The 25,983-nt window shown below is 41.3% G+C and overlaps 1 protein-coding gene across 8 annotated transcripts; it reads left to right on the top strand.

Moving 5' to 3' along the window:
• The first annotated feature begins 234 nt into the window (after positions 1–234).
• Positions 235–25,578, top strand: tab1 (TGF-beta activated kinase 1/MAP3K7 binding protein 1). Of its 8 annotated transcripts, none has more exons than XM_082537391.1 (11): positions 235–539; positions 2,946–3,076; positions 3,715–3,868; positions 6,373–6,468; positions 6,762–6,900; positions 12,297–12,413; positions 15,020–15,131; positions 20,039–20,183; positions 20,422–20,635; positions 21,577–21,730; positions 24,204–25,578. In XM_082537391.1, exons 1-11 carry the CDS (start codon positions 507–509, stop codon positions 24,766–24,768), a joined length of 1,860 nt encoding a protein of 619 aa, XP_082393517.1. In that variant the 5' UTR covers positions 235–506; the 3' UTR covers positions 24,769–25,578. The 8 variants fall into 8 exon arrangements, with proteins under 8 accessions (XP_082393517.1, XP_082393518.1, XP_082393516.1 ...); XM_082537392.1 differs by having other exon boundaries at positions 237–539; positions 2,943–3,076; positions 6,780–6,900; XM_082537390.1 differs by having other exon boundaries at positions 239–539; positions 2,943–3,076.
• Positions 25,579–25,983: the final 405 nt, after the last annotated feature.

Below are 25,983 nucleotides of genomic sequence, written 5' to 3'. Positions count from 1 at the left end.
CACTTTATAAATGAGGCAAATCAAAAATGTATTATGGAAATACAAAGCACGCTTAGAAAGAGATTTTAAAAAAGCCCAAACAAACAAACGAGCTTGACGTTATATGCTGCCTTCAAATACCATCAGAATTGCTGTAGCAATTTAGCAGACGAGTGTAAATCTTACCGTCTCCGATATCCTTCAAGGGACGCAGCCCCTGAATTTGGATCATGGCTCACAGACTTGCATGTGGAAGAATTAGGAAAGACGGGTATAAGAAAGCAAGACGTGTATGCAGTTCCTGTTGTTAAAACGCGATAACAATAATTTTAATATGTGAATACGTTTTATATCCGTATACTACGGATATAAAACGTATATCTGGTAATGGTGAATTTAGCTGTCGGTTTAGATATATATTTTTAGTTCAATTTTACTCTCGCATAGCTTGCCTTCCAACTTCAGACTTTGAAGCTAAGATTTTCTACCTCTGTGCTGAATCGTGAACGTAACGAGTTCCGTTCAACATGGCGGCCCAGCGTAGGAATTTGATGCAGAGCGTAAGTGAAAAGCCTGCCGTTTGTTACTCTCAGTAACTCAATATGTGCAAAGTTCCTCTGCTTTTGAAGACTGGCGTCTTACAGTCTTTTTCTCGGTGTTCATCGCTGGTTGTTTGGTCCAATGCTTCCTGTGTAGCTAATTTAGTTGAGCTCATGGAGTGTTTGGCTAACAGTTAGCTAGGCACCTTAATTGAAAAAAAAATTGGACTAATACGATTTATTAGCGTCTGTATTCAGCACCGAGAAACGCTATCACTTGAAGCAGGAGGAGACAATAACACGACCGATGCTGTTGTTGCAGTTGCAGTGCCTGGGATATCGTCCATATATCCTGTGTGAATTAGCTAAACTTGAGAGTCACAAACTGGTAATTAGCCATATTGTGAACAACACAAACGACTTTTTCCGAGCGACTAACTTTTCTCAGTCGTTTTGTGATTATGTAGATATCTTATGACACTTTTAATTTTACATAGACTGCTTCCCATTTGCTCTACGCGGAGATGCTATCGGTCTCTCCTGGGCGTCAATGATTCACATTAAAACTTTAGGCAAGGTAAGGCAGATACAGGTGTGGTAAAACGGAAGTACACAGTTTATCCTTCTGAGCAGGTAAATACAACCTCAGATGAACAACAACACATGACAGACACACTGTTATTAGTTCTTGTTAAATAAGTTCAAATGTAGAAGCAATCTGAAAGCGACCACGATTCAGTAGCTTGTTGAACCACCTTAAGCAGTAGTTTATCACTACCTCACATCATTGTGATGAACTTTGGCTGACTTTTCTTTGTTTGACTTCATTGTTCGGTTTATTAGTATCTCTTTATGCACATCCCCCACCACAGCATTTCAGTCAGGTTGAAGACTGGACTATTGCAACAAATAAATGGACTGGCTCTTAGCGCATTTCTGCTGTATTTGAGCACTGAAAGTGCTTCTGTTATAAGTGATAGCCACTCCATCTCTCTTTCTCTCACACACACACATTTATAAAGTTCTTTTGTCTACACCTAAGTGTTAACACACACTCATCGAAGTCGAGAATTGATCCACCAACTTTCCTATTGGCAGGCAGCCCACTAAAGCAGGGGTGGGCAACTCCAGGCCTCAAGGGCCGGTGTGTTGCAGGTTTTAGATGTGTCCTTGATCCAACACAGCTGATTTAAATGGCTAAATTATGTCCTCAGCATGTCTTGAAGTTCTCCACAGGCCTGGTGAACTGGTCATTTGATTCAGGTGTGTTGACCCAGGGTGATATCTAAAACCTGCAAGACACCGGCCTTGATGCCTGGAGTTGCCCACCCCTGCACTAAACCAACTGAGCCACAGCCCCCACACCTTTTCCACCATTTTCCTGTAGACTTGTTACTTGGATCATTGTCCTCTTGAGTTGCATTTGTGCTGATGTGGTGTGTTTGGTTTTGTCCAAACATGTCACTGTGCACTGTGGCAAAACCTCAGAGTATTAACCTGCCCATGTAGATTATAATCTGCTGTATCGATATCACTATAAAGACATTGCCTTATCTGTAATAGAAAGTGTCGTTCACAGTTACAGTGAAAAGTAAACACACCCTCTTTCAGTCCTAAAGTTGTACCCAGTTTCAAATTGTTTAGAAAAGAACTTCTAACCTTTCCAACCATCCCCAGACTGATTGAGACAGCACTTACTTCTCTAAGATCATCGCTAGCGTCTTTCCTTATGCGTGTGACACACATCTCAACAGCCAAAATGTCTGATGTTATAGAGGTGTTCACTTGGAAGCAGTGTAAGTAACGGTGTGCTTAGTTTATTCACACACAGTTTCTCCATTTTGGCTTAATTTGTGTAAATAATAAAAATGTAACTTTATAATAATAAAACTTTAGAATTGAAAGAGGATGTGCTTTGTTTTCACCACGACTGTGTGCGACACTTTCCATTACAAGTATACTGAATGTGTTTATAGTGACTGACACCAGGAACGTCATCTACAATGTTAACAGTGAAATATGCTTAAGAGTAATGCAAAATAAATCGTATAGTATAGTATAATAGGAGCACCTAATGATGAATGACCTATTTTTCTGGCTCAGGGAGGCTGCAGTACAAACAAAAGCACCATCGGTGCTGAGTGTGTTGCTGCATCTGACAGAAGTGTTTGTAATTTCCTGTTGGACCATTTAATAAATTCAAATGTCAATGAAACCTCATCATATCAAAGCTGGTTGTCTTCATTATGGCAACTTTATAGGATAAAGGTGTAGGGAAAATATCTGTGATGACAGTTTAATTCATTTCTGTGTCGGTTTAAATCTTTTATTTTAAACAAATACTGCTTTCAAACTTGAGTTTAGCACGTAGGCCAAGTATTTGTTTGATTTTTCTTTTTTGATTTCTTTCTTTTTTTTTATTAGCAGCATCAAAGCTGGACAGATGACCTGCCTCTGTGTCAGATGTGTGGGGTCGGAACAGCACCCAACTGTGTGTACGGCCCTGATGGCAAAGGAACTCAGAGCCACCCCAATGAGGATGGACACCTCAGGTTCAGGTACACGATTCGTCCAGTGTGAGACAAATAAGGGTCATCGTTTTGAACTGTGAACTTGTTCAGAGCTGCTTTAGAAAGTGCAAGAATTAAACTAATACTGCGCAGGGAACATGCATAATGCATCCACTTTGAGTTTGTCTGTTTACTTGGGCCAGTCCTTGCTAATGTTGTAAGGAAACTTGCTGACTTAAAACTGTACTGAGATTTATGATCAAACTTATCGGTAGCAGTGTTTCTTACCAGTAAAATCCTGAATAGTTTCTTATTTAATCTCACAGAAAAACAAAGATCTTGGACTTAGCAGGAAAACACAGCAATGCCTGGGCAGAGCACATAAACATGTAGCTTTAAATGTGCACTGGTAATGTCTGAGTCACTGAAGCGGTAAAGAAATGGGTAGTTGGTATATGTCCCTTTTTATAGAGGCTCAGGCTCTGCCAGAGAAATGTGTTTCATCGTTGTGACTTTGCTCGTCTAATTATTTGTAAATGAATCATTTTTATACAAATGTTCTTACATTTGTTACTGCAACAAACACAGCGAAAACGTGAAAAGATAGCACGGCTCTGAGAGTAATCCATAGTTTTTTCAAACATAGGTGCCATGTTTGTTGAGCTTTTCTTTTTTTTTTCCCACAGAGGTGACGATGGCTGTTTCCTGTACGGGGTTTTTAATGGTTACGATGGCAGCAGAGTGGCCAACTTTGCTTCCCAGTGTCTGACAGCGGAACTGCTCCTGGGGCAGCTAAACTCCGGTCACACAGACAACGACGTCCGCAGGATCCTCACACAGGTCTGTTAAGTTAACTGCTGTAACTGTTGAGGAAAGAAACTAGAAACATTTTCTTGCTTTTGCAGTCTGTTAAGGCAGAGCCTGTGACAAAACACTGCACACACAAAATGAATCTTTAAGCCTCTTTAGCCCAGTCTGTGTCAGCCCTGCTTCTGGTCCCAAGCTCTTACTGCGTTTAATAACCAAATATATGAGCGATCCATGAAAGAATCATTCTGAGGCTTTCAGTTGGAACATGTAGCTTAAGATCAGGAATTTTTTCACAGCGAGTCGTCAAAACCGTGCACAATGACTAACCTTGTGTTGGTGGCAGGTGGATTGTATTGTATTGTATTGTATCTTTATTTGTTTCAGACATATAAAACAAAAAACAATATATACACACTACATATATTTTCATTTACAGATACGAATATATATGTAGATATACACACACACACGTATGTGTTCAGATAAACAAAAAATATATAATGAAATAAAACAAAATCGTCTGACATAATGGATCAAAGTAGAGCTGGTAGAGCTCCTGGTAGAGCAGCCACACTGATCATTTTATTGACGATGACAGAAATTGGGTCATTTTTATTTTTATTTTTGTACATTTCATCATCTCTTTGTCATCCTCCTCTTCTTCATCTGCCTCCTCCAGCTCCATGCTCACCTGAAGCCCCATGTCCTGAACTGAATACAGGGATCTTACACGCAAAAATGTTTATGAACGTTCTTATTTATTCCTAGTATTGTTGTAGTTGCTGATTTTCAGCAGATCAGACATGTGACCCCTCATGTCTCCCGACAGCAGACAAGAGCCAGCTGTGACGGCAGTTGCTAATTATAAGCTAACGTTATGCCAGAAAACAGGCTAGAGTGTCCTAAAAAAGCACGCTTTCCCTCTGCTAAACAGTTTGATTACATTCTCAGGTTGTATGGGAGTTTATTCACTAAAAGTCCAAGTCCAGCCTTGTACTTCCACTTTGAAGGAGGTTTCAGTAACACAGGCTAACAGCAGCTAACAGTGCCAAAAACAGCAGCACACACTTACGGAAAGGTTCTGGAAATCCTCAACAACTCAGTTCAGTATTGCTGTGTTCAGGAAGAAGTGAGGTTCACTGACTCAGCGACTTGTATCGCTTTCCTTTCACAAGCAGCCTCCTCCATAGTAAATAGTTGTGGATGCTCCACACCTGGTATTACGAGGTAACCGGTGATCTGAGAGAAACACTGACCGCAGTGTTTGAGGTGCCTCAGGGGTAAAACTGTGAAAGATCACAAAATATTTCATCTTCACGTTTTTATTTTTAGTCCTGGTCCTTTGCTAAGTGTTGATATTATTCAAAAATGTTAAAATACAGGGTGTTTTATACAAAATCATAGAAACGCACTGGCCCACCGTGGTCGCTATGTGAGGGTTAAATGTTTAAACTACCCTCAGATATGTTTAAAATAAAGCTACATTGAAGTTATTACCTTTTAGTATATAAATAATACTAATACATTATAAACAAGGCTTTATTTTCATATGGAAAAAAATATATACTCAGACATGCTGTATAAAACTTTTCGGAAACATGTCATTAATAAGCTAATCTGGAGAAACGCCAGCCTTATCATTTATTAAAATAATCAGCGCAGTTCCTTGAGGCAGAAACTGCGCTGATTATTTTAATAAATGAATAAAAGTGTAAAATCTCATTCTTGCCTCAAAGACATTGCTTGCGTTTGCTGCCGCTACATATTTTGATTTAATACTTAAGCCAGCGGTTTTATTTTCCCCCACATTACAAAAACATTTATGGATATTATTTAAATCATATTAATGTGAAATGCCTGTTTCACTTTTTAACGATCGTTTAATGCGACTTAAAGCTTTTTGCGTTAAACAAAAAACGAAACATAACCGTGCAGTGCATTTAAGGGCTAGTCAGATTATAGAAAGATGCTCTGTGTGGGTCATTATGCACTACTGTGGCATAAATGAACCGTATTCATACACTGTGCTTCCCTCACATAGCAGGTCTCCCAGGTGTTTTTCACTTTTCACTACTCAGTCAGTAAAAATTCTCTGTTGTAGTTTATAGATTATAGATTTTCTGTGCACATATGTAATAAGTATTTTTTTGTGTGAACGCGGGCTGCATGTGTGTTCTTATCTTATGTTTGTCATGTCTTCAGTGCCATCTGCAATTCATTCAGTAGCAGACAATCCCCTCGTTGCTGTTCTGAAAGTTCACTCAAGTTCACTCTCTACTTCCTCTACCTGCTGATCTCGTGGTCCTTGTTTTCATTCATTGAATCTCCAACTGTAGCTTCTTGGCCTGCAGCTGGCAGTGATGGTCCTTGTTCTGCTCTGGTCACGAGCAAAACAAGGACCATCACTGCCAGCTGCAGTCCAGGCCCATTAAGCCTGAGTTGACATTTCAGTAGCATTAAGTGTTCAGTAGTGACGCTCGCTCTCACGTGTGTTGACACTTGACATTATACACGCTGTTGTTGCTGCACTGCAGGCCTTTGATGTGGTGGAGAAGAGCTACTTTGAAACCATAGATGATGCTCTGGCTGAGAAGGCTAACCTGAGCAACTACCTCCTACCGCACAATGAGGTAGGAACACTTTTTTCTTTTCTCTTTTGGTTTCCATAACAACCACAGATTTAGGCTTTGATGTGAGCAAGTATTTAGCCACGGGAGAATGAGCTTGTTATTCTTTTATTTGGGCTCATCACTCTCTTTCGTCAGATAAGATACTCAGCTCTTATTCTTTTCTTGCTTTTTTATCATTTGTCTAATTCTCTCTTTTTTCCCTTCATTTCCTATCATCTGTCCTGCTCCTACTTGCTTCATTTTCCTCTTCCTTTCCATCTTTTACTCTGTGCCTTCACCTCTCGGCCAATCAGAATGTTCCGTTCCACCAGCTTTCTCCTCAGAGTCAAAAGGTGATGGAGCGGCTGAAGGAGCTAGAGCAGGAGGTGTCAGGAGGCGCCACGGTTGCGGTGGCGCTCATTCTCAATAACAAGCTCTACATTGCAAACGTTGGTAAGTTGATTCTGGTTATGTCAGCGATGACGCTTTGATTTCCTGTTTAATGTGTGATCGCACTCGATCATTTGCAACAGAAACAGTTGGCAGCAAAACCACCAAAAGGCCAGCCAGTAACAGACAGCCATGACACAGTCTGCTTTGCACCAGCAGATGTCAGGCTTCACACAGATTTGTGTTTGGTTACTGGCCACTCTGTGGAAATGACCGAGGCCGCTTTCAGCATGAAAATCCATGTTAGCTCCACAGTGTCACAGTCTCTATATATACTTATGGAATGCACTTGTTCACTGACGGAGAATAATGCCTTCCTTATTAAAGGTTGGAGAAATGGCTGTATTGCATCCTGATGCAGTTGAGAGCCAATATAGTGTTACATTAGGGAATAATAGTTTGTGTCAAAGGATGAAGCAGTGCAGTGTCTACACATAACAACTTGATAAAGAACTCATTTTAAATTGTATCTTTAGGCACTTTGTTACTAGAAGCTTGGCACTAAAACACAGAATTTGTTCCCATTTCCTAAACTGAACTTCCAAAGAAATGGTGAAGCCTCATCAGAGATGGTCTCAGTGGAAGGCTGGCTGTCAAGAAGGCATTTTTGAGGAAGGGAAACAGGAAGAAAAGGCTGAGGCATGCCAAATTACACAATAACAAACCGTGGCAACACAAAATATGCAGTGATTAATCCATTTGAAATGTAATATCTTTGGTTCAAGTCATCATCAGTATGTACAGAGAAGGTCAGGGGAGAGGTACAACAGTGAGTGTCTGCAGCCATCTATAAAATAAGGTGCCGGCTCTGTTATAATGTGACACTTCAAATCAGCCAGTGGTGTTGGGGATCTGCTAGATCTGACGTTTGGAAAACTGAACAACAGGTGGGAAAGGCCTCTGTGATCAGACTTTTTTTCGAGTGAAGCTGATGAGAAGAAAGCTGTCTGAAAGGGTGGCACTAAGAAAGAGCATAATAGTCCCACTTTAAAGTATTCTTATTTAAACAAAGCAAACGAACACAAGCGGGGAACATTTTTGTGTCATTTCATTGCCTATCAACTAGGTAAAGGAGGGGGAAAATGAGTTGTTAATCCACACGCAGAAAGGTTTAGTGAAGACAAAACATACATATAAATCTATGCCAGCTGCCATGGAACTTGATAGCTACCTGACAGCACTGAGAAAAAATCGTAACACTCATAAATAGTAGATTTAAACTTGTGTGGCAGATTCTGCAGACTCCTATGTGACTTCTCTTTCTAAAGAGTGCTGCCAGACTCTCTTTTAAAACCATGAAACCTCCATCTCTTCAAAGAGGGTATTTGGGGTTTTCTTGTTTTTAACCAACTATGTGAGCTGATGCTGAATGCTCAGCATCAGCTGTAGGTACTAGGAGTAGTCCAGCTGAAATGTTCTGCAGTGCAGATGTGTTCTCTGGAGTAACGAATCACACCTCTCCGTCTAGCAGTTCTGATGGACAAGCATGGGTTTGGTGGTTGTCGGGAGAACGTTACTTGTCTGACTGCTTTGTGTCAAGTGTAAAGTTTAGTGGAGGCAGGATTATGGTGTGGGGTTATTGATCAGGAGTTGGGCTTAGTTCCTGTAAAAGGAACTCTTAATGCTTCAGCGTACCAGGACATTTTGGACAATTTCATGTTCCCAACTTCATGGGAACAGTTTGGAGATGGCCCCTTCCTGTTCTAATATGACTGCAAATAAGTGCACAAAGCAAGGTCTATGAATAAGCGAATTTTAGTGGGAGAACTTGACTGGCTTCCACAGTTTCCTGACATCAACCCAACAGAACACCTTTGGGATGAATTAGAGCTTAGACTGTGAGCTGGGACTGCTCGTCCAACATCAGTGTCTGACCTCACAAATTTGCATCTGAAGAATGGTCAAAAATTCCCATAATCACTCCGAAACCTTGAGGAAAGCCTTTGCAGAAGAGTTGAAGCTGATATAGTTGCAAAGGGGTCAACATCACGTTAAACGGGAATGGGATGTTACTCGAGTTAGATGCATGTAAAAGCAGTCAAACATAGTTTTGGCAATGTAATATATGCTATATGTCAATGAAGCCTCGTCAGAGATGGTGATTTGGTTAGTATATAACCAAATGCCATCACAGCATTTCCACATGCTGTGTTTCCAGCAGCCCACAGACAGATGGAGTTATAGAATGATATTGACTCTTTTCATTCAAACCATACCAACAGTGTCCATCAATATTTTTAAATCCCAGCTTGCCGACTCGGCTCCCGCGGACAACAGCTGCAGTACTAGCATCATAACAGCTAGTTCTGCCTGCATGATTTATTGTGTGTGTTTATGTGTTCTTTAAGCTTCAGAGTGGAAAACGAGCATCTACTGTTAATATCTGAATACACAAACCCGCAGGCCATTTTAGATCCTTAACTGTAAGAAAGTTCAAACAAGGCAGCAGGGCGCAGTTCTTCCCACACAGACGCACCAACTTTGAAGAGCGACAGCGATTTTCCCCCAGAAGGATTTCAGTCTAATAATCATCAAAGCTGCTGCCAAAGGCTGCTGCATATTGAGCTTTGTTTCAGATAAATGTGAACACTGGATATTCCTATTTTTGGTGGATTTATTCACTAATCCAGGGGATGAATCTTACCTATTGGAAATACCTCAGTTTTGCAAAACCCTTTAAAAGCACTGCTTCACGTTTCTTTCTTTTAGCTTCCTGATTTGATGCTGGGGCACACACAGGAAAAGAGCCCCTCCCTCTCAGTTGGATTTTTCTTTTGTCCTTGAGGACGTGGAACAGGGCACAATATGGGGAGGTGGGTAGTAATTAGTAGATGGTAGAAAGGAGGGACTGTTGTCCCCTCTGGTGCTTTGTGTGAGTGAGGGGGGAGGGGGGGGGAGGTCAAGAGTTCAAAGTTGACAGAACATGAGGCCCAGGGATGTTTAAACATAGGAGTAAGTGTGCTTGAAAATCACTCCCAGCTGTGTGTTGATGTGAAACGCAGTTTGACAGTTAAGGTCATGTGAGTCACAGTTTGAGCTGCAAGTTGGAGTGTTTGGAGAAAGGGGGAAGGGCGCCGATATGTAAACGCTCAATATCAGAAATGGTTGGCTGCTCTTTACAGATTAACAGACGTGCGTTTTCCTGACTATCACATCAGATTTAAACCCAACACTACCTGATTAACACAGAAGGTGACACGGACCCCTCCCTGTGTATTGGGGCTGATCCGGATGCCCTTATGTGCGGATTATATGAATAATGCACACATACACACACACACACACACACACACACACACACACACACACACACACAGCCGAACATAAGATTTGGCCGGAGGCGGGGGCAGCGTGGAACTGCACCGTGCTTCGGCTCAGCGGCCCCAAACTATTAATATAAAAGTGAATTAATCATTGATCTCTCCCTGCTCAGCTTTTGTGTGGTTGCAGAGGCAAATAATTAATATTTAGCTTTTTAAAAGTACCACAGTGTCTTAGCTCGTTAATTGGTGGAGAGTCGGACCTGTGAGTAACCTCAGAGCAACATCAAAGCCTCTGCATGATTAATGCGTGCAAAAATTAGAAGTCCAAATGTCTCATGAATATGGATAGGGGCTGAGAAAGATGAGACAGTATTTTTTTTTTTTGTAATTAACATTTTTTGTCTTGTTTTTATTTCATAAAACTTTTTTATATAAACTTTTATATGGAAGGTGCACCTTATGGCACCTGTTTATTGACATGTATATAATATTTTAAAAGCAATCCTTTGTTTTTGATGCTAAAAGAGACATGTTAGCTCTGTGGTCTTTTTTAAAAAAAAAGGCTACACCAAAGAGCAACCAGCAGGGCTGAAGAATAAAGAAAATCCAGATGTGCCAAAAACTGTGCAGCTCCTTTGACTTGTACCGTATTTTTGGACCGTAAGACGCACCGGATTATAAATCACATTAAGCAGTCAGTAATCCTACAAACATCACTGCTGTTTAGTTTTCCGTCTTCATTTATGTTGGAAGTGATGACAGAGCTGTACATTTAAATTTTTTCAGAAATCTCTGTCAGAACATGCTATATGTTTAGGTGGAAACTAGCGAGCTAACTTCCTTCTAACGTCTAACTCTGTTAAATTTAATATATTCTGTTTTCATGGATGTTAAACTTAATTTTTACACCTGGTAAAGCAGCAGCGCTGATCATTTTATTAAAGATGAAAGAATTTAGACAGTTTTTAACTCACAGTGTGCCGCAGTGTTCGTTTGACTTTGGGACCTGAAGCAGACGGAGTTTTGGACGCAGATTACTCCACAAGGCTCCTGACTACAGTAGCCGTAACGCTCCGACAATCCATCGAGCGGTGCTGCTTCTTGCTTACCAAAGTCGTACTAAAACATTTTTTGACAGATGTTTGAGCGCCGTGTACCACATAAAATCGGTTTGAGGTCAGTAAGCACAACCAGAATTCATACATAAGGCACACTGTCGTTTTTTGGGAAAATTAAAGGACTTTAAGTGCGCCTTATAGTGCAGAAAAAACAGTATGCTAAAAGGCCCAATTTTGCCTCAATATGCTTACAAAGATGCTTTTGGTCATTACAGCTTATTTTACCATTTGATGACTTACCTCTACAACCTTTAAAAAAAACTAGTTTGTCGACCAGATGTTCATTAGCCAACGCTGAGTAAAATTAATTAAAATTTAACAGGAATTAAGTCAGCATTAGCTTTGGTGAGTAATGAAAACACATAAGTGCTTTTTACAGATAGTAAAAAAATAATAAAGTATTGATCGTGTGTGTGGTGCTGTTCTCCTTGTAAAAGTAACACATACAACCATTCAAAGTTTGGTTTGACAAGAAACACTGAAATTAGTTTTCAGTATGATTCACCCCAGTAACCACAACAACTAAAGTCGAAAAAGGCCTGGAGGTGAATCAGCTCTTAGCTGAGAGCTTCAGTGAAAACATCGGAGGCACAATGGGGCCTTGTTAATAGCAGATATTTAGACTTGTTGAACACAGGGTAAAGTATAACAATAATGGCTGCTTTCAGTTTCATGATCCAGTAGAGCCTTAATATTTGCATAACATTTAAATGTCTTTAAGCAAAAACAACAACATAGGAGCAACTAATACTGTTAATGTTTGCTGTGTTCCAGTTCACTGTTAGCTGATCCACTGATCAAACATACTTTATACCTCGACACATCAGAGGGAAATACAGTCACTTGTATTACTAACTGCACCTGTGATTGAAAGACCTCAGAAAATGTGTCTTCTTCTTCTTCTTGGGAAAGCAGATCATTTATACAGTTTAGTGTATCTATTTCAACCGACTCAACTAACAGTTTTACCTCTTGCTGATTTCAAGTTACCTTCAAGCATGTTTTCCTTTGGTTCCAGGGACGAACCGAGTCCTGCTGTGCAAGTCCAGCAGTGACGGCCAGAACCAGGTGCTTCAGATCGGCCGACCGCACAGTACCGACAACGAGGATGAGCTGCAGAGACTGGCTGCATTGGGTGAGACACATTATATGTGGCATAGTGGAGAAAAATCATTATTTGATCCCGAATTTGCTGCTGAACATGTACGTTTACTCACTTACAAAGAAATAAACAGTCTATTTATTTTTTTAATTTGAGTTTTATTTAGAGAGACAGATTATCAGCCAAAGATCCAGAAAATTAATCATTACATTAAAGTTATAAAGCACATCTCATTAAAGTGAAACAGGTATTTGATTTCCAAGCAATGCATGACTTAGTGCTTGATGGAAAAAACCGTGTTGCTAAGCACAGCAATAAAAAAAATTTGTAGTTGGTCACCAGGTTTTCACACATCTTAGGAGGGATTTTGAACCACTTGTCTTTACAGAGAATCTCTAAATCGTTTAGGTTTCTTGGCTGCTGCTTCACAACTGGAAGCTTCATCTCCCTCCACAGATTTATTATAGGACTGAGGAGACTGGCTAACCACTACATAACCTTAATGTTTTCTTGATCTACTCCTTATCTACCCTCTGGGTCATTGTCATGCTGGAAGACACATCTTCACTTTTGTTCTGGTTAAGAGAAGGAGGTTCTCATCAAGATTTTTCTTTGTTTGACCCCTCAGTGCACTGAAGTCTTCCTGTACCTCATACATTATTGTTCCCACCTCTGTGCTTGACTGTATGGATGTTCTTTGGGTCTTCCTCTAAACACAGCACTTTGAGTTTATGCCAAATAGCATTATTTTGGTTTCATCTGACCCCAGAACCTTCCCTGCACCCAAGCCTTTTGAGTCCATTAGGTGTCTAAAACTTGTAACCGGTGTGTTACTGAATTTGTTCTTGGTGACTGTTGTCCCAGCTGCCATCAGACCATTAAAAAGCTCCTCATGTGTAGTTTTGAGCTAATCAACTACCTTTCATGTGATTATCCTCCATCTTCGGGCAAGATCTTGCATAAGCTCAGACAGAGTGTGCTTGATGTTGAAAATATTTCTATTTTCAGATAATCACACCAGCAGTTTGAAGCTTCTCACTAAGCTTCTTGCTGATGGTCTTGTTGTCCATTCCAGCCTGGTGCTGGTTTACAGTTTGGTCCCTGACGTCCTTTGACAGCTCTTGGGTCTTGCACATGTTGGTGATGAGGTGGGAAGAAGCTGCATCTGTGGACAGATGTGCTTTACACACACACACAAGTTGAGACCAGGAGTATTTGTAAGTGACTGATAGTAATAGTGGCACACAGCCAGGCTGTGGGAGCCAGAAACCTGACTGCATTGTTATACTCATCATCCGTGTTATAACTTTTATGTGATATGTGTTTTTCTAGATTTTTGATTGATATTCTGTCTCTCCATTATGACACTACCATAAAAATGAGAGACTGTTCATTTCTTTGTGAGTGAGCAAACTACAAATAACAACTCATTCCTCACGGTATACATACTTGGATATCCCTAAAACTAAACTGGAAATAACAGCAAAACAAGAAATTTTCCATAAAACAAACACTAGAATTTAAAAAAAGAAGCTACACAATAAATAAAAAGAGTGAAATGCTGATGCTCAGTATGTGAGGTTGAGAGCTTTAAACTGGACCCTGAATACAACTGGGAGCCAGTGAAGGGACGCAAGTAATGAGACCATCTGTAAGACCGAGTTAGCAATGTAGCAGCAGCATCCTGAAGAGCCCGCAAGCGACCTGGGGCTCGCTTACTAAGTGAGAAGAAAAATGCACAGCAGTAGCCAATAGGAAAAGAGAGATGAGCATCTCTAGCTGTTCTCATGAAAACTATAGCTCTCAGTTTACTGGTGTTTATTAGATGGGGGGAAATAAAGCTGCTCGGTGTGGGTGTATAAACGATGAACTTATCACTCAGAGTTTAAGTACTTTTCAGATACAGTCAGGGAATCTTGACATTTCTTTTGAACTCTTCTTGGTTCTGACTGATGGACAGAAATAGATTTTTGGCACATTACTATTGGAGGGTTTTGGATTGACAGTGTCAGACACACCTCGTCTTACATTCCCTGCATGTTGTGCTTGATATAACGCTCAGCACAGACACAGCCATTAGAGAAAGCACACAGTTGCTCATCCGTGGTGGACAGAGCAGGCTAATGGTCCAGTAATGAGGGTTGTGTATATAACAGAAAATGCATACATCGTAATTAGCTTTGCCAATAGAGCAGTAGGTGCAGCCTGGCCTGTAATGGATGAAATGGGGAAACGGACGCATTTTTGTGTGTTTTTGTTGTGTGTGGGGGTGTTTTCGCCGTTTCACAGCACACCATTAGAGGAGACCGAGCTCTCTGCCTTGCTTTGTTCTCTTGTCTCTTGCTGGGATTCACATTATTATTCCATTGTTCAGGTCCTTCTCTTAATGATTGGAAAAAAATGACAGTCGTTCCATTTACCCAGACCAAGGTGACCTCTCACCCCTCGCATTTTCATCCAGGCTCAAACACACAGATGCACCCCTCTCCCTTCCCGTCCCCACCTCTGCTTCTGCTTATCGGTTGTGTGCTTTTGCTCCATCCTCCCCTTCACCTCTTCTGCTAAATTTTCCTCTCTCTTAAAATCATCTCCTATAAGCATTCACCGTCCATGTGTCCGTTTTCCCTCATCTCCTGCAGGACTGGATTCAGCTCGGATAAGACAAGCGGGCCAGATAGCGGGACAGAGCAGCAGCAGAAGGCTTGGAGACTACCGAGTCAAATTTAACTACAACGAGATTGACGTGCTCAGGTGAAGCCGAAAAAACACAAAATATGCGTTTTCTTTCTTTCAATTTGTCAAATGCAAAAACTTGAAAAGGATACACTAAAACACCAGGCTGTCTAGAAATATTCAACTATCTGTGTCACTTGTTTTCTTCTCTTTGTCTTCCTCCATTCTCATTCTTCATCTGCTTAGCTTGTGTTCCTGTGTTTTGAGGTTATGATGAAAGATTAGAAGAAATATCCAGTATCACAAGATAAGACGTGGTACACAATCAACAAAAACTGTGAAGTTTGACCTGTCACCATGTGACCAGTTCTAACCTTTTCAGCTGGCACTGCAGTCCTGAGCAAAGTGTATAAAAAAAATCCCTCAGACTGCTCTAGATGCTCCGTTTTCACCAGTTTTTCAACTCTTGGCTCTGCATGAGGTCACTGAGAGACAGTACTAAGCATGGTGCGTCTATTTTAACCTGCTTGCTGTCGTTTCCAAAGTCTGTGTTTTGTTCGATTGTGCCTACATGAGATTATTCAGTGACTAATGAACCATTTCCTGTTCTATGTTGCATGTGAAAAAGGGACAACACTATACAAATTCAAACGTTTAGAGGTTTTAGCATTCAAGCTTTCAAGAAATGTGCGAGTCATTTCCTACTGCTGCCAGCCTTTGTGTTAAGCTTAGCTTTTGGATATAGTTTGAATTTGTGCAGCAGGACAGTAGTATCGATCTCCTCAAACCCCTCAGGCAGTGAAAAAAAAAAAGACTTTGTGCTTCAAAAGGAAGTCGGCCAGATACTGGAACTTTTTAATGTATCGTACCTTCTTTGTGTGCCGTGATAGCAACGGCTCCGTCTGTCTGACTGTGGAAGTTCCTGTTAATTTTGCTACATCCATTCACTGTGACTCATGATTAACTGATTTAGATTTTAGTGTTTAAAAGATCAAAGCCACAACATCCGCCCAGTTTTTGTGCACACAATAGCTGAAGAACGCCTGGAGGGAATTTCATTAAATGTGTCATAAGCGTCAGCTTGGATTCACAGTTTTCCGGTAAAAGACCGAGGTCAGCATGACCTCCAAAAATCCACTTTTGGACATATTTAAGGACATATTTCCAGTGGTATAATAGTGAAGCAGTGAGGCTGATCTTGGGTGCCCGTCTTGAAACCTCTGAGCTGAGGTGTGCGTGTGTGTGTGCGTGTGCGTGTGTGTGTGTGTGTGTGTGTGGCATCCTGATTTTAGAGCTGTTTATTGGTGGTTCTTTTGATATTTTTTTAAAATGGGAATTTGCACTCAATGGCCACTTCATTAGTTACATCTGTTCATCTGCTCGTTAATGCAAATCTCTAATGAGCCAATCAACTTGATGTGTTTATGCATGTAGACATGGTCAAGTCTACCTGCTGAAGTCCAAACAGATCATCAGAATGGGGAAGAAAAGTGATTTAAGTGACTTTGAATGTGATTTGGTTGTTGGTCTGACTATTTCAGAAACTGTTGATCTACTGGGATTTTCCCCACATGGCCATCTGTAGGGTTTACAGAATGGTCTGAAAACCAGAAGAGTGACAGTGAAAATGATTTGTTGATGCAGAGGTCAGAGAAGAAGGACCAGTCTGCTTCGAGCTAACTGAAAGGCTCAATTGTTATAGCAGAGTTAGGCTAAAGAGCGTCTCTGAACGCACAACACTCCTCTCATCTGTGAACAGAAAGAGGCTACAATTCACACAGACTCAACAAAAATGCACAACAGAGGACTGGAAGAAAAGTATGCCTCGATTTCTGCTGTGACATTCAGATGTAGGGTCAAAGTTTGGTATACATTAAAGCATGGATCCATCCTGTAACAGTCCTCCTCTCTACCTCCTCTCTACCAGTGGAGGATTGTTTAAAAGCCACAGTCATTGTCACAAAGCTCAGATCATCTTAAACTGGTTTCTTTACCTCAAAGATAAGTGTCCTGTACTCGAATGGCCTCCACGGCCTCCGGATCTCAATGCTGAATAGCATCTTTGGGATGTTTAAATGAGGGATTTACATCAAGGACGCGCTGCAAAACCTGTGAGGAATGTTTACAACCATGAAGAATTAAGGCGCTTCTGAAGGAAAAAAGGGAGTTCCAGCTCAGTAGTAGCAAGGTGTAACTAATGAAGGGTCTGGTATCTACGTTTGTTTGTTTTGTTTTGTTTTTGTTTTTTCTTGAGTCCCTTGTTGACATCTCACATGGTGTCAGTTTCCTGTTATGTACAGCAGTGATCATTATGCTTTAGATCACCTTATTTTTGCAAACTTAACAACTTAGAGCTGTTGCTTCACCTTTCAAGGCAGACAGTCAATATTCATTACACGTCCACCAGCTTGAGAACTGAAACACCAGAGATATTTTAATAGCTTTATTCACCCCTACAAAAAACACCTGTCAGGCGCTCTGTGTCAGCACTGCTTCACAAACAGAGGCTTCGTCTGTGTCCAGAACTCAGCTCAGATACTGAGATGGTCAGAAAGCTGTGTGCAGGCTCTGCGTAGGACCAACACACCATTTCATTTTAGTTTGATAATTTTCTGTGAGAAATCACATTTATCTCAGGCAGACTACATCCTCTATCCTGTGACCTGTGGTTTGGAGGTGGACTACACTGAATAAATCTCGTGAGATTGTAGATGTAAAGCGCAGCTTCACCAGCTGGTGGAGGCATATAACTGCACGGTGGTACTTCTGTATAACTATTATCAGATCAGCCGCTTCCTTACCTTCAGTTCACCGAGACCCTCGGGAAGAGGTGGAGGCGTGGCCTCTGTTTTTAAAAACAAACTTAAAGTTCGGCCCTGCGACAGACTGGCGACCTGTCCAGGGTGTACCCTGCCTCTCGCCCTATGACAGCTGGGATAGGCTCCAGCGCCCCCCGCGACCCTGAAAAGGATAAGCGGAAGCGAATGGATGGACTTAAAGTTCGGCTACTGCCCTCTCCTACTTATTCTAGTTTTGAGGTTCAACTATTGGAGCTTGCTGGACCCCCAACGATTCTATGTGCTGCGATTTATCGACCACCTAAATATAATAGGTCTTTTATTTGTGATTTTGCTGACTTCTTAGGTTCATTTTTATTGAGTTATGACTAAGCTCTTATTACTGGCGATTTTAACATACATATTTGCTGTGCTGATGACCCCCTAGCCAACGATTTCCTTGCCCTAATTGACTCTTTTAACCTTACACATCTCGAAACTTCCGTTTTTACCTCACAGATAGATCCTTCTCTGTTGTGATGGGAGGATACTCTTCCTCTGTTGCCCCTCTCTGCTGTGGTGTGCCCCAGGGGTCTGTATTGGGCCCTTTATTATTCTCTTTGTATATGCTACCCTTGGGCTTCATATTTGGAAAAATATAATATTTCTTATCACTTTTACGCTGATGACATTCAAATCTATTGTCAACTGACTGATGATTTGTCAGCATCACTGAACTCCCTGTACGATTGACTGAGAGAGGTTAAAGATTGGCTGTCAGATAATTCTCTCATTTTAAATGAGAAAAAAAACTGAAGTTATGGTGTTCGACAGCCATATTCCTCGAGACCAGCTTGTTGCCCTGCTGGGGCCCTTAGCTAACTCTCTCTCTGATTCTATACGTAACCTGGGTGTCTATTTGGATAGCTCCTTTAAGCTCGATAAGCAAGTATCATCTGTAGTTAAATCTGTTTTTTGTTTTGTTTTTTTCCAACTGCGCCACATCTCTAAAGCTAAGCATTATATACCACACAGGGACCTGGAAAAACGTATCCACGCTTTTGTGACCTCCAGGTTAGATTATTGTAATTCTCTCTACTGTGGTCTCCAAGCCTTCTCTCTTCGAAGGCTGCAACTCGTTCAGAATGCTGCGGCTCGCCTTCTTACTGGAGCTAGAAAATTTGACCCTATTACTCCGGCTCTTGTTGATCTACACTGGTTACCAATCAAATATCGCATTGAGTTTAAAATCTTGCTACTCACTTTTAAAATCCTGAATAACATTGCGCCCAGCTACCTCACTGACCTCCTCAATCTGTACACTCCTTGTCGGCCATTAAGATCATCAGGTCAATTACTCCTGGCCCAACCCAAGTTTAGACTGAAGACCAGAGGCGATCGTGCCTTTGCTTCAGCTGCACCCAACCTTTGGAATAGCCTCCCTGCTTCTATTCGAGCCTTGGACTCAATCCAATCCTTTAAATCAAGATTGAAAGCATATCTATTTGACTTGGCTTTGAGGACCAGTTAATACCCTTTTAAATCTTTTAAACTTTAAACTTTTAAATTGTTTACATTTTTTATTAAATGTTATTAAATTTATTATCTTATTATTAATTTTACTGCTGTTTTTGTCTTCTTAGTGGATTTTGTATTTATCTAACTCTTCTGGTCTGTTAGTGCCTCTATCCTGTCTGTGCTAGTGCCCGATTTGTACCCTGTTATTGACTTATGTTGATTTTCCATATTACTGTGAAGCCCTTTGGTGTGCCTTCAGGTTTTAAATGTGCTATATAAATAAAACTGTATTGTATTGTATGAAATTCTGTTATCCGGGGGCCCCGTGCTCTCTTCTATCTCACACCTCTCTCTTCCTATTGTTGTCGAGGCCAACTGAATAAAAAAAAACAAAAACCCTTGAGTCATTCCAATTATGATCCTCAATAAAACACATAATAGAGTCTGTATAGAATTTCCTCCTTTGTAGCATCAAAGGGAGTGCAGGAAATGTGATGTGAACAATGTAAGCGCTTCTTTGGATCTATAAGATTAGTTTATTATATGGAGGTCAGGGGCTCTTATGTCTGCTTTTCATCCTGGATTCTCCCTCTGTCGCCTTCCCCCAGCATATCTTGCAGACTTGACCCGTACCGTCTTTCCTTTTATGTGTCTAATATTAATTTAAGTGCTGTCCGTCTCCTACGACAGCGCAGCCAAGTCAAAGCCAGTTGTTGCGGAGCCAGAGATTCACGGCGGCCAGTCTTTGGAAGGCGTCACAGGCTTCTTGTTGCTGATGTCAGAGGGACTGATAAATGCCCTCGAGTCCGCCCATGGTCCCGAACAGGCTAATCAGGTTAGCAGATTCATTCTGATAAGCTACTTTCACCTCATTTATCGTCATTCCTTCCTCTTCTTCCTTACTTTCACTAATATTTTTTTCTTTCGAGTTTTGTTTTCTTGCCTAGTTTGAGTCTATTTCTGTTTCCTTTATTCTCCTAGGCTCCTTTTTCTGTCCTTAGGTCTAATCCTTTCCTTACTTCTTCCACTCTTACATTAACCTTTTCTTTCTCTGACCCCGCTGTCTATTGTAGGAAATTGTTGCCATGGTAGCAGCAGAGCTAGCCCAGCAGACCAGTCTGGAGGCGGTGGCTCAGTCTGTGGTTGATCGGGTCAAGCGGCTTCACCACGATGTGTTCGTGTCCGGCCGTCAGAGGGCGACTTACTGCTCTCGACACGAAGACATGACCCTGCTCATCCGCACGCTCAACTACCCACTGGCTGATGCAGCGCTCACGCCCACGCAGGGTAGGATCTGGCATTTAGGCATTGATTCATATCTCAAGGAAAGCACGTCTAAGAAGCGGCCTTCTGCTGTAGCTACACCAACACGGTTTCCTCATTTAAAACTTTAGCGAGTTAGTCACATTAGAATGCATTATTCATACTGTACCGTTAAAAAAAGGCTCCTGACCTCAGGCACAAGTGTCAGGCGAAGGATTTTGCATGTTGTTGAGCAAACAGTTGTTTTAATTGTCGTCACAATATTGCTGAAGAAGATTCCCCATACAAGGAATATCTCCGGTTTACTTCCCTGGTTGTCTGCCGCTTTCCTGTGCAGGTGTCTGTCTTTGTTGCTATAAACATATTAATTTCTGTTTACTTTACCCTCATGTGTTTGAAAAGCAACATCATGAGGTGGCATGAAGTGGCTCATGCCCCAGGCCAGTCTCTTTGAAGCAAGACTATCTAGGGTCCTTGTTTGTGTTTGTGCACTTGGCTTGTCCTTCCTGTGCTTCTGCAGGCGTTCTTTGGTAGGATCTGGTTTCAGCCGCCGTGCAAGGTTGATGCCGGACATCTTGTTCTTGTCCTTACGAGGTTCATTGAATGTTAAATAAAAATTTTAACCGAAGATCAGATAAAATTTTTATATTTGACGATTGTGCATTGGCATTTGTATCAGAAGAGGGAGCAGTGTATCAGTGTGATCCCAAAGCATCGGATCACAGTTATTAGATACCCAGTTTAAACTCAGACCGGTTTCCTGGAAAATAATCAGAAAATAACATCTGATCCTTGAGTCGAGCTGTTAAAAAGAATATCAAATAGAGCCTAAACAATCAGGCTTTTGAGAAGAATATCGGGTTTACTCCCAGAGCCAGGACCTTTGCTTTTCTAAAGTCCTTGTTGAAATTAGTTGCCGGCTCACAAATATACATGACTCAGCTTTCTTCTACTTCTTCTTTCAGGCGGCCGTATCTGTCCCGTGTCTGTGCCCTACTCAAACAGCCAGAGCACCAGTAAAACCAGTGTCACCCTCTCGCTGGTCATGCCCTCACAAAGCACCCTGACCAATGGAACCAACACGGCCTCCACCCTGGAGGAAGGCACCCCGACACCTGGGTAAGCCTGCATTGTCTTGAGTCCCTGCCTGCTCTGGGTCCTCACTCCTTCTCCCCTGCTGGGCATACTTTGAATTAGCCTCTTTTTCACTTTGACGCACCTCTGCCCTGTTTTTGTTTCATAAGCTCAATTTTAACTCCCTTGTTTGCACTGCTGTGGGGCGGATCCTCTGTGCGAGCTTTGTTCTGCTTTCACTCTTCACTCCCTGCTGTTAGGTTTATTTTTGCTGTCTTTTAAATAAGCAGAAAGTCCTCCCTCCCATGCTATACTTATTTTGAGTCTTTAGGTCTTATTTTCACACACCCTTGTGTTCCTGCACTGCTATGCTTATTTATATGTTAGCATGGCTTTCGCTCTGCTGTTGCTGTTGGGATGGCACGCCATGATTAATTTCACTTGAAACTCAGAAGATAACACGTGCAGATAAAATGTATTTTAAAACTCCACTTCCTCATTCCACAGCTTGTTTCTTTTGTTTTGCTTTTCTTTATTTTTAAATGTCAGTGTAGAGATAGAGATAATGCAGGTGCCTGTTAATACTTTTTCCAAGAAATTGAGTGTTGTAGAACAAAAGCTGCTTAAATGTCCTCAGTCCTGCTGCCACTGCTGGCTGACGGGGACAAGCAGTCCCGCACAAGCTGTGCAGCAGAGATGAATGAGATGCAGACGGAAAAGAGTTGTGTTGCACCAGCGCAGAGGGGTTGCACTGCTGAGAGACTGAATACGGGTACAGACTATAGGAATATAGATCTGGATCATGTCAGGTGGAACAGCTGGAACTGCATACCAATTTGGGAATACTGACAGACAGAATTTATAATAATGCTTATATTTATGTTCCAGAGCAGTCTATGTGGACTTGATCAGCCAACAAAATACCTGTAACCTGTACCTGCACCTCACTGTAACGTAGCATGATGAAGCAGTTTCCTTCTTCTTTTTGGGACTCATGCGTTAGTACATGTGCTGCACATGCAACAACGTGCTGAACAGTCTGAATAAGAATTATAGTTCTGTCATTTCAAATTAGATTTATTTTGTTTGGACTTTTTGCTGTTTTTGGTTTTCTTTCAGTTTCAGTTGTTTTCCTGAGGGAGTTTGATAATTTAATGTAGTTTTTACAACTTTTATATAGCGCTTTTTTATTCTAATTAGGCAAAAAAAAAAAAAAAAAAAAAAAAAAAAAAAAAAAAAAATATATATATATATATATATATATATATATATATATATATATATATATATATATATATATATATATATATATATATATATATATATATATATATATATATATATATATATATATAAAAAACTAAACTACAAAATAAAACTACATGTCGGGAAAAACATTTTAGTTCACTAACATTTACACACACACACACACACACATATGTGTGTGTGTGTGTGTGTGTGTGTGTGTGTGTGTGTGTGTGTGTGTGTGTGTAAATGTTAGTGAACTAAAATGTTTTTCCCGACATGTAGTTTTATTTTGTAGTTTAGTTTTAGTTAACTCCAATAACTTTGGTCTGACCGCGGCCTTTGTCAGGTTGTAAATTTAAAGGATTTGCTCAGCTTCTTTTGGTGGCTGACTTATTTTTAAAAACCTAGTTAGAACCAAAACACTTGGGGTGGAAACATCACTCTAGAAGAGCAGAGTTTGATGCCTTTAATTTTAACTGCAATTATTTTCCAATTTTTGTCCAAATCTTTTTCTTTCTTTTTTTAAAGTTGCATATTTAGATGTGCTTACACATATTTACTTGGATCAGGATGTCAGTGCACTAGATCTTGTTTCCTCTACCAAACTTGATGCTTCAGTTCCATCATTTCTTAGCACCTTCTCGGATCCCGTCATCCATCATCGGCACACTCATTATGACATATTTATAGTCAAGGTCAACATATAGTGTCAGAAACAACAGCCATTTATAACTGATTTACAGTGGTAATACATGTTATTGACGTTTATGACTTAGATCTGCACTCTGCCCTAAAACGTTCTTGTTGAGCCACAGAGGCTATTTTTTCTCCTCATGTAAAACTCTTTTGCTGTGTGCATAGGTGGTAATTGTGCTTTGTTAATTATATATGTGCTTACTGGAATGCACGGATGATTGACAGCCTCTCCTAGCATACCTGAAGTGTGCACTTGCCTTGTCAGACTACTTGCTCAAAACCGCCTGCTTTATAAAGTGAGCGAGCATGAAGAGCTCTCTGTGTGCGAGTGCATTTCCTAAACGTTCCCGCTGCTTTGATTGATACAAGTGCACGTTTTGATTCTTCCCTTTGCATCGTCGTCCTCCAAGATTGTTTCTTCAGCTCTTCTTCCTCTATGATTTCCACTCTGCTCCCGTCTGTCACTCGCCGTCTGACTCACAGCCATATTTCTCTTCCTCTTGGTTCCCAACTTGCCAATATCCATCCTGTGCCCTTCACTGTGTCCTTGCCTCTCCGTTTTCCGCTCCTGCAGCACGTTTCACCCCACTACCAGCCAAGCTTCCGTCAACATCCTACAGCCCATAATTGAACTCCCTCTTTCCCCTCTTTTTCCCCTCTCGCCCCTTCCCCCCCTCCCCTCCTCCACCTCCCTCCTTTCTCTTTCCACCATGCCTCGTCCTGCTCGGCCTCTCCCTTCATCCACCTCTCTCCTTTGTCTCTCCACTCGTGACATGGACCTCTTCCCCTCCTCTTGGTGCTTCTCATCCTCTTCCTCCTCTATTCCAACCCTCATACCTGTGTCTTCCTCTTCCCTCATCCTCTCCAACCACCCACCTTTCTCCTCCTCCTTCTGCTCCTCCACGCTCCCCAGCAGTCAGAGCCCCACAGCCACTCTGCAGTCCACCAACACCCAGACGCAGAGCTCCAGCTCCAGCTCAGGAGATGGAAGCCTGTTCCGCCAGAGAGGGAGTCAAGCGGCGCAGCCTGACGAGACGGGCAGGGTCCCACCCTACGTGGACTTCAGTCAGTTTTACCGACTGTGGGGGAGCGACCATGGCGATGGCCAGAGCATGCAAGGAGGCCTGGGACCGCAGTGAGACCCACTGGAGTTCCCAGCAAAGCTGACACATGGATTTTTTTAAAGGGACAAAGATTTAGGGACGTGATGGGACGTCTTATAATATGCTGTTAATGTAATGTTACTACATATAAGTGACCTAAAGGTGCATGGGGATGAACTTCTCAACAGAAGTTGAAGACAATGAAATGCTGGGAAAACATTGTCACTTCACTCCAAATTGATGTTTGGTCATTTGCAAAAGACAAAGGTGAGTGAGTGAATCCATGTAATCCAGATTGACAAAATTATTTTCAGATGTAAAGGCACCAAAAGGGGAATCTCATGGACTGGGGAGCTTGTGGAGCTGTGAGTTATTATATACTGTAAGGCCTTAAAACTGAATAAATGAATGCTTTATAAAGTACTGTTTAAGTTGTAATGACAGTATATCTCCAGATTAATTCCCATCAGCTTTCATTTTCCCAAAGAGTTCTTCAATAATTCGTTGCTTTGACGTCCTGACCTTCGTTAAAGACCTCAACGGTCTGCTTATATGGTTGTTATGGCAGCAAGTAATGTAACTAGCGGTCACACTGCATCATTGTGTTGTCATTTCTACACAGCTCAGAGGTCTATTCAGGGATTGACAGTTTAGAATATAAACACAACATGTACAGCAGGGCTTATTAGGGATTTCATTATGATATTACAACCAGCTACCAGCTGGGACTGAAGCTGGTAATAAATAACTTGCTTTAAAGTGGACCTATGATGTTTTTTATCTACCACGAGTACTTAAAGTTGTGACGCTGTGTAAGATGTAAATAAAGATGAATGAATTTGGAAATGTCATAGACCCATATTTTATCACAATAGAACACAGTAAAAAATAGCAACTGTTTCAACTGAAAAAAGATAATTACCATTTTAGAAAAAATCTTAGCTCAATTTGGATTTGATGGCAGGGCCATGTTCACCACTGTGTAGCATCTGTTCTTTTGACAGCAGACCCTAAATTTTGGAAAACTGAGGAGAGCAGCTGGACTTCTGGCAGACGAATATTGTCCCATTCTTGTCTGATGGAGGATTCCAGCTCGGGTCTGCTTTGTTCTGTTTTGTTTGATCATGTGCCACTTGATTGTTGATGAAAGGTCAGCACCCAAACTCGTCTACTACAAAGCCATACCGTTCCAATGGCTGCAGTTTTGCATTGTCTTTCTGAGCCACACAGTCCTTCCCTTAAAAAGGGGGT

This window comes from Aulonocara stuartgranti, assembly GCF_965226115.1.
Source record: "Aulonocara stuartgranti genome assembly, chromosome: 6".
Taxonomy (NCBI): Eukaryota; Metazoa; Chordata; class Actinopteri; order Cichliformes; family Cichlidae; genus Aulonocara; species Aulonocara stuartgranti.
Note: the sequence above shows the minus strand (reverse complement) of the source record. Positions and strands in the feature narration are given on the sequence as shown.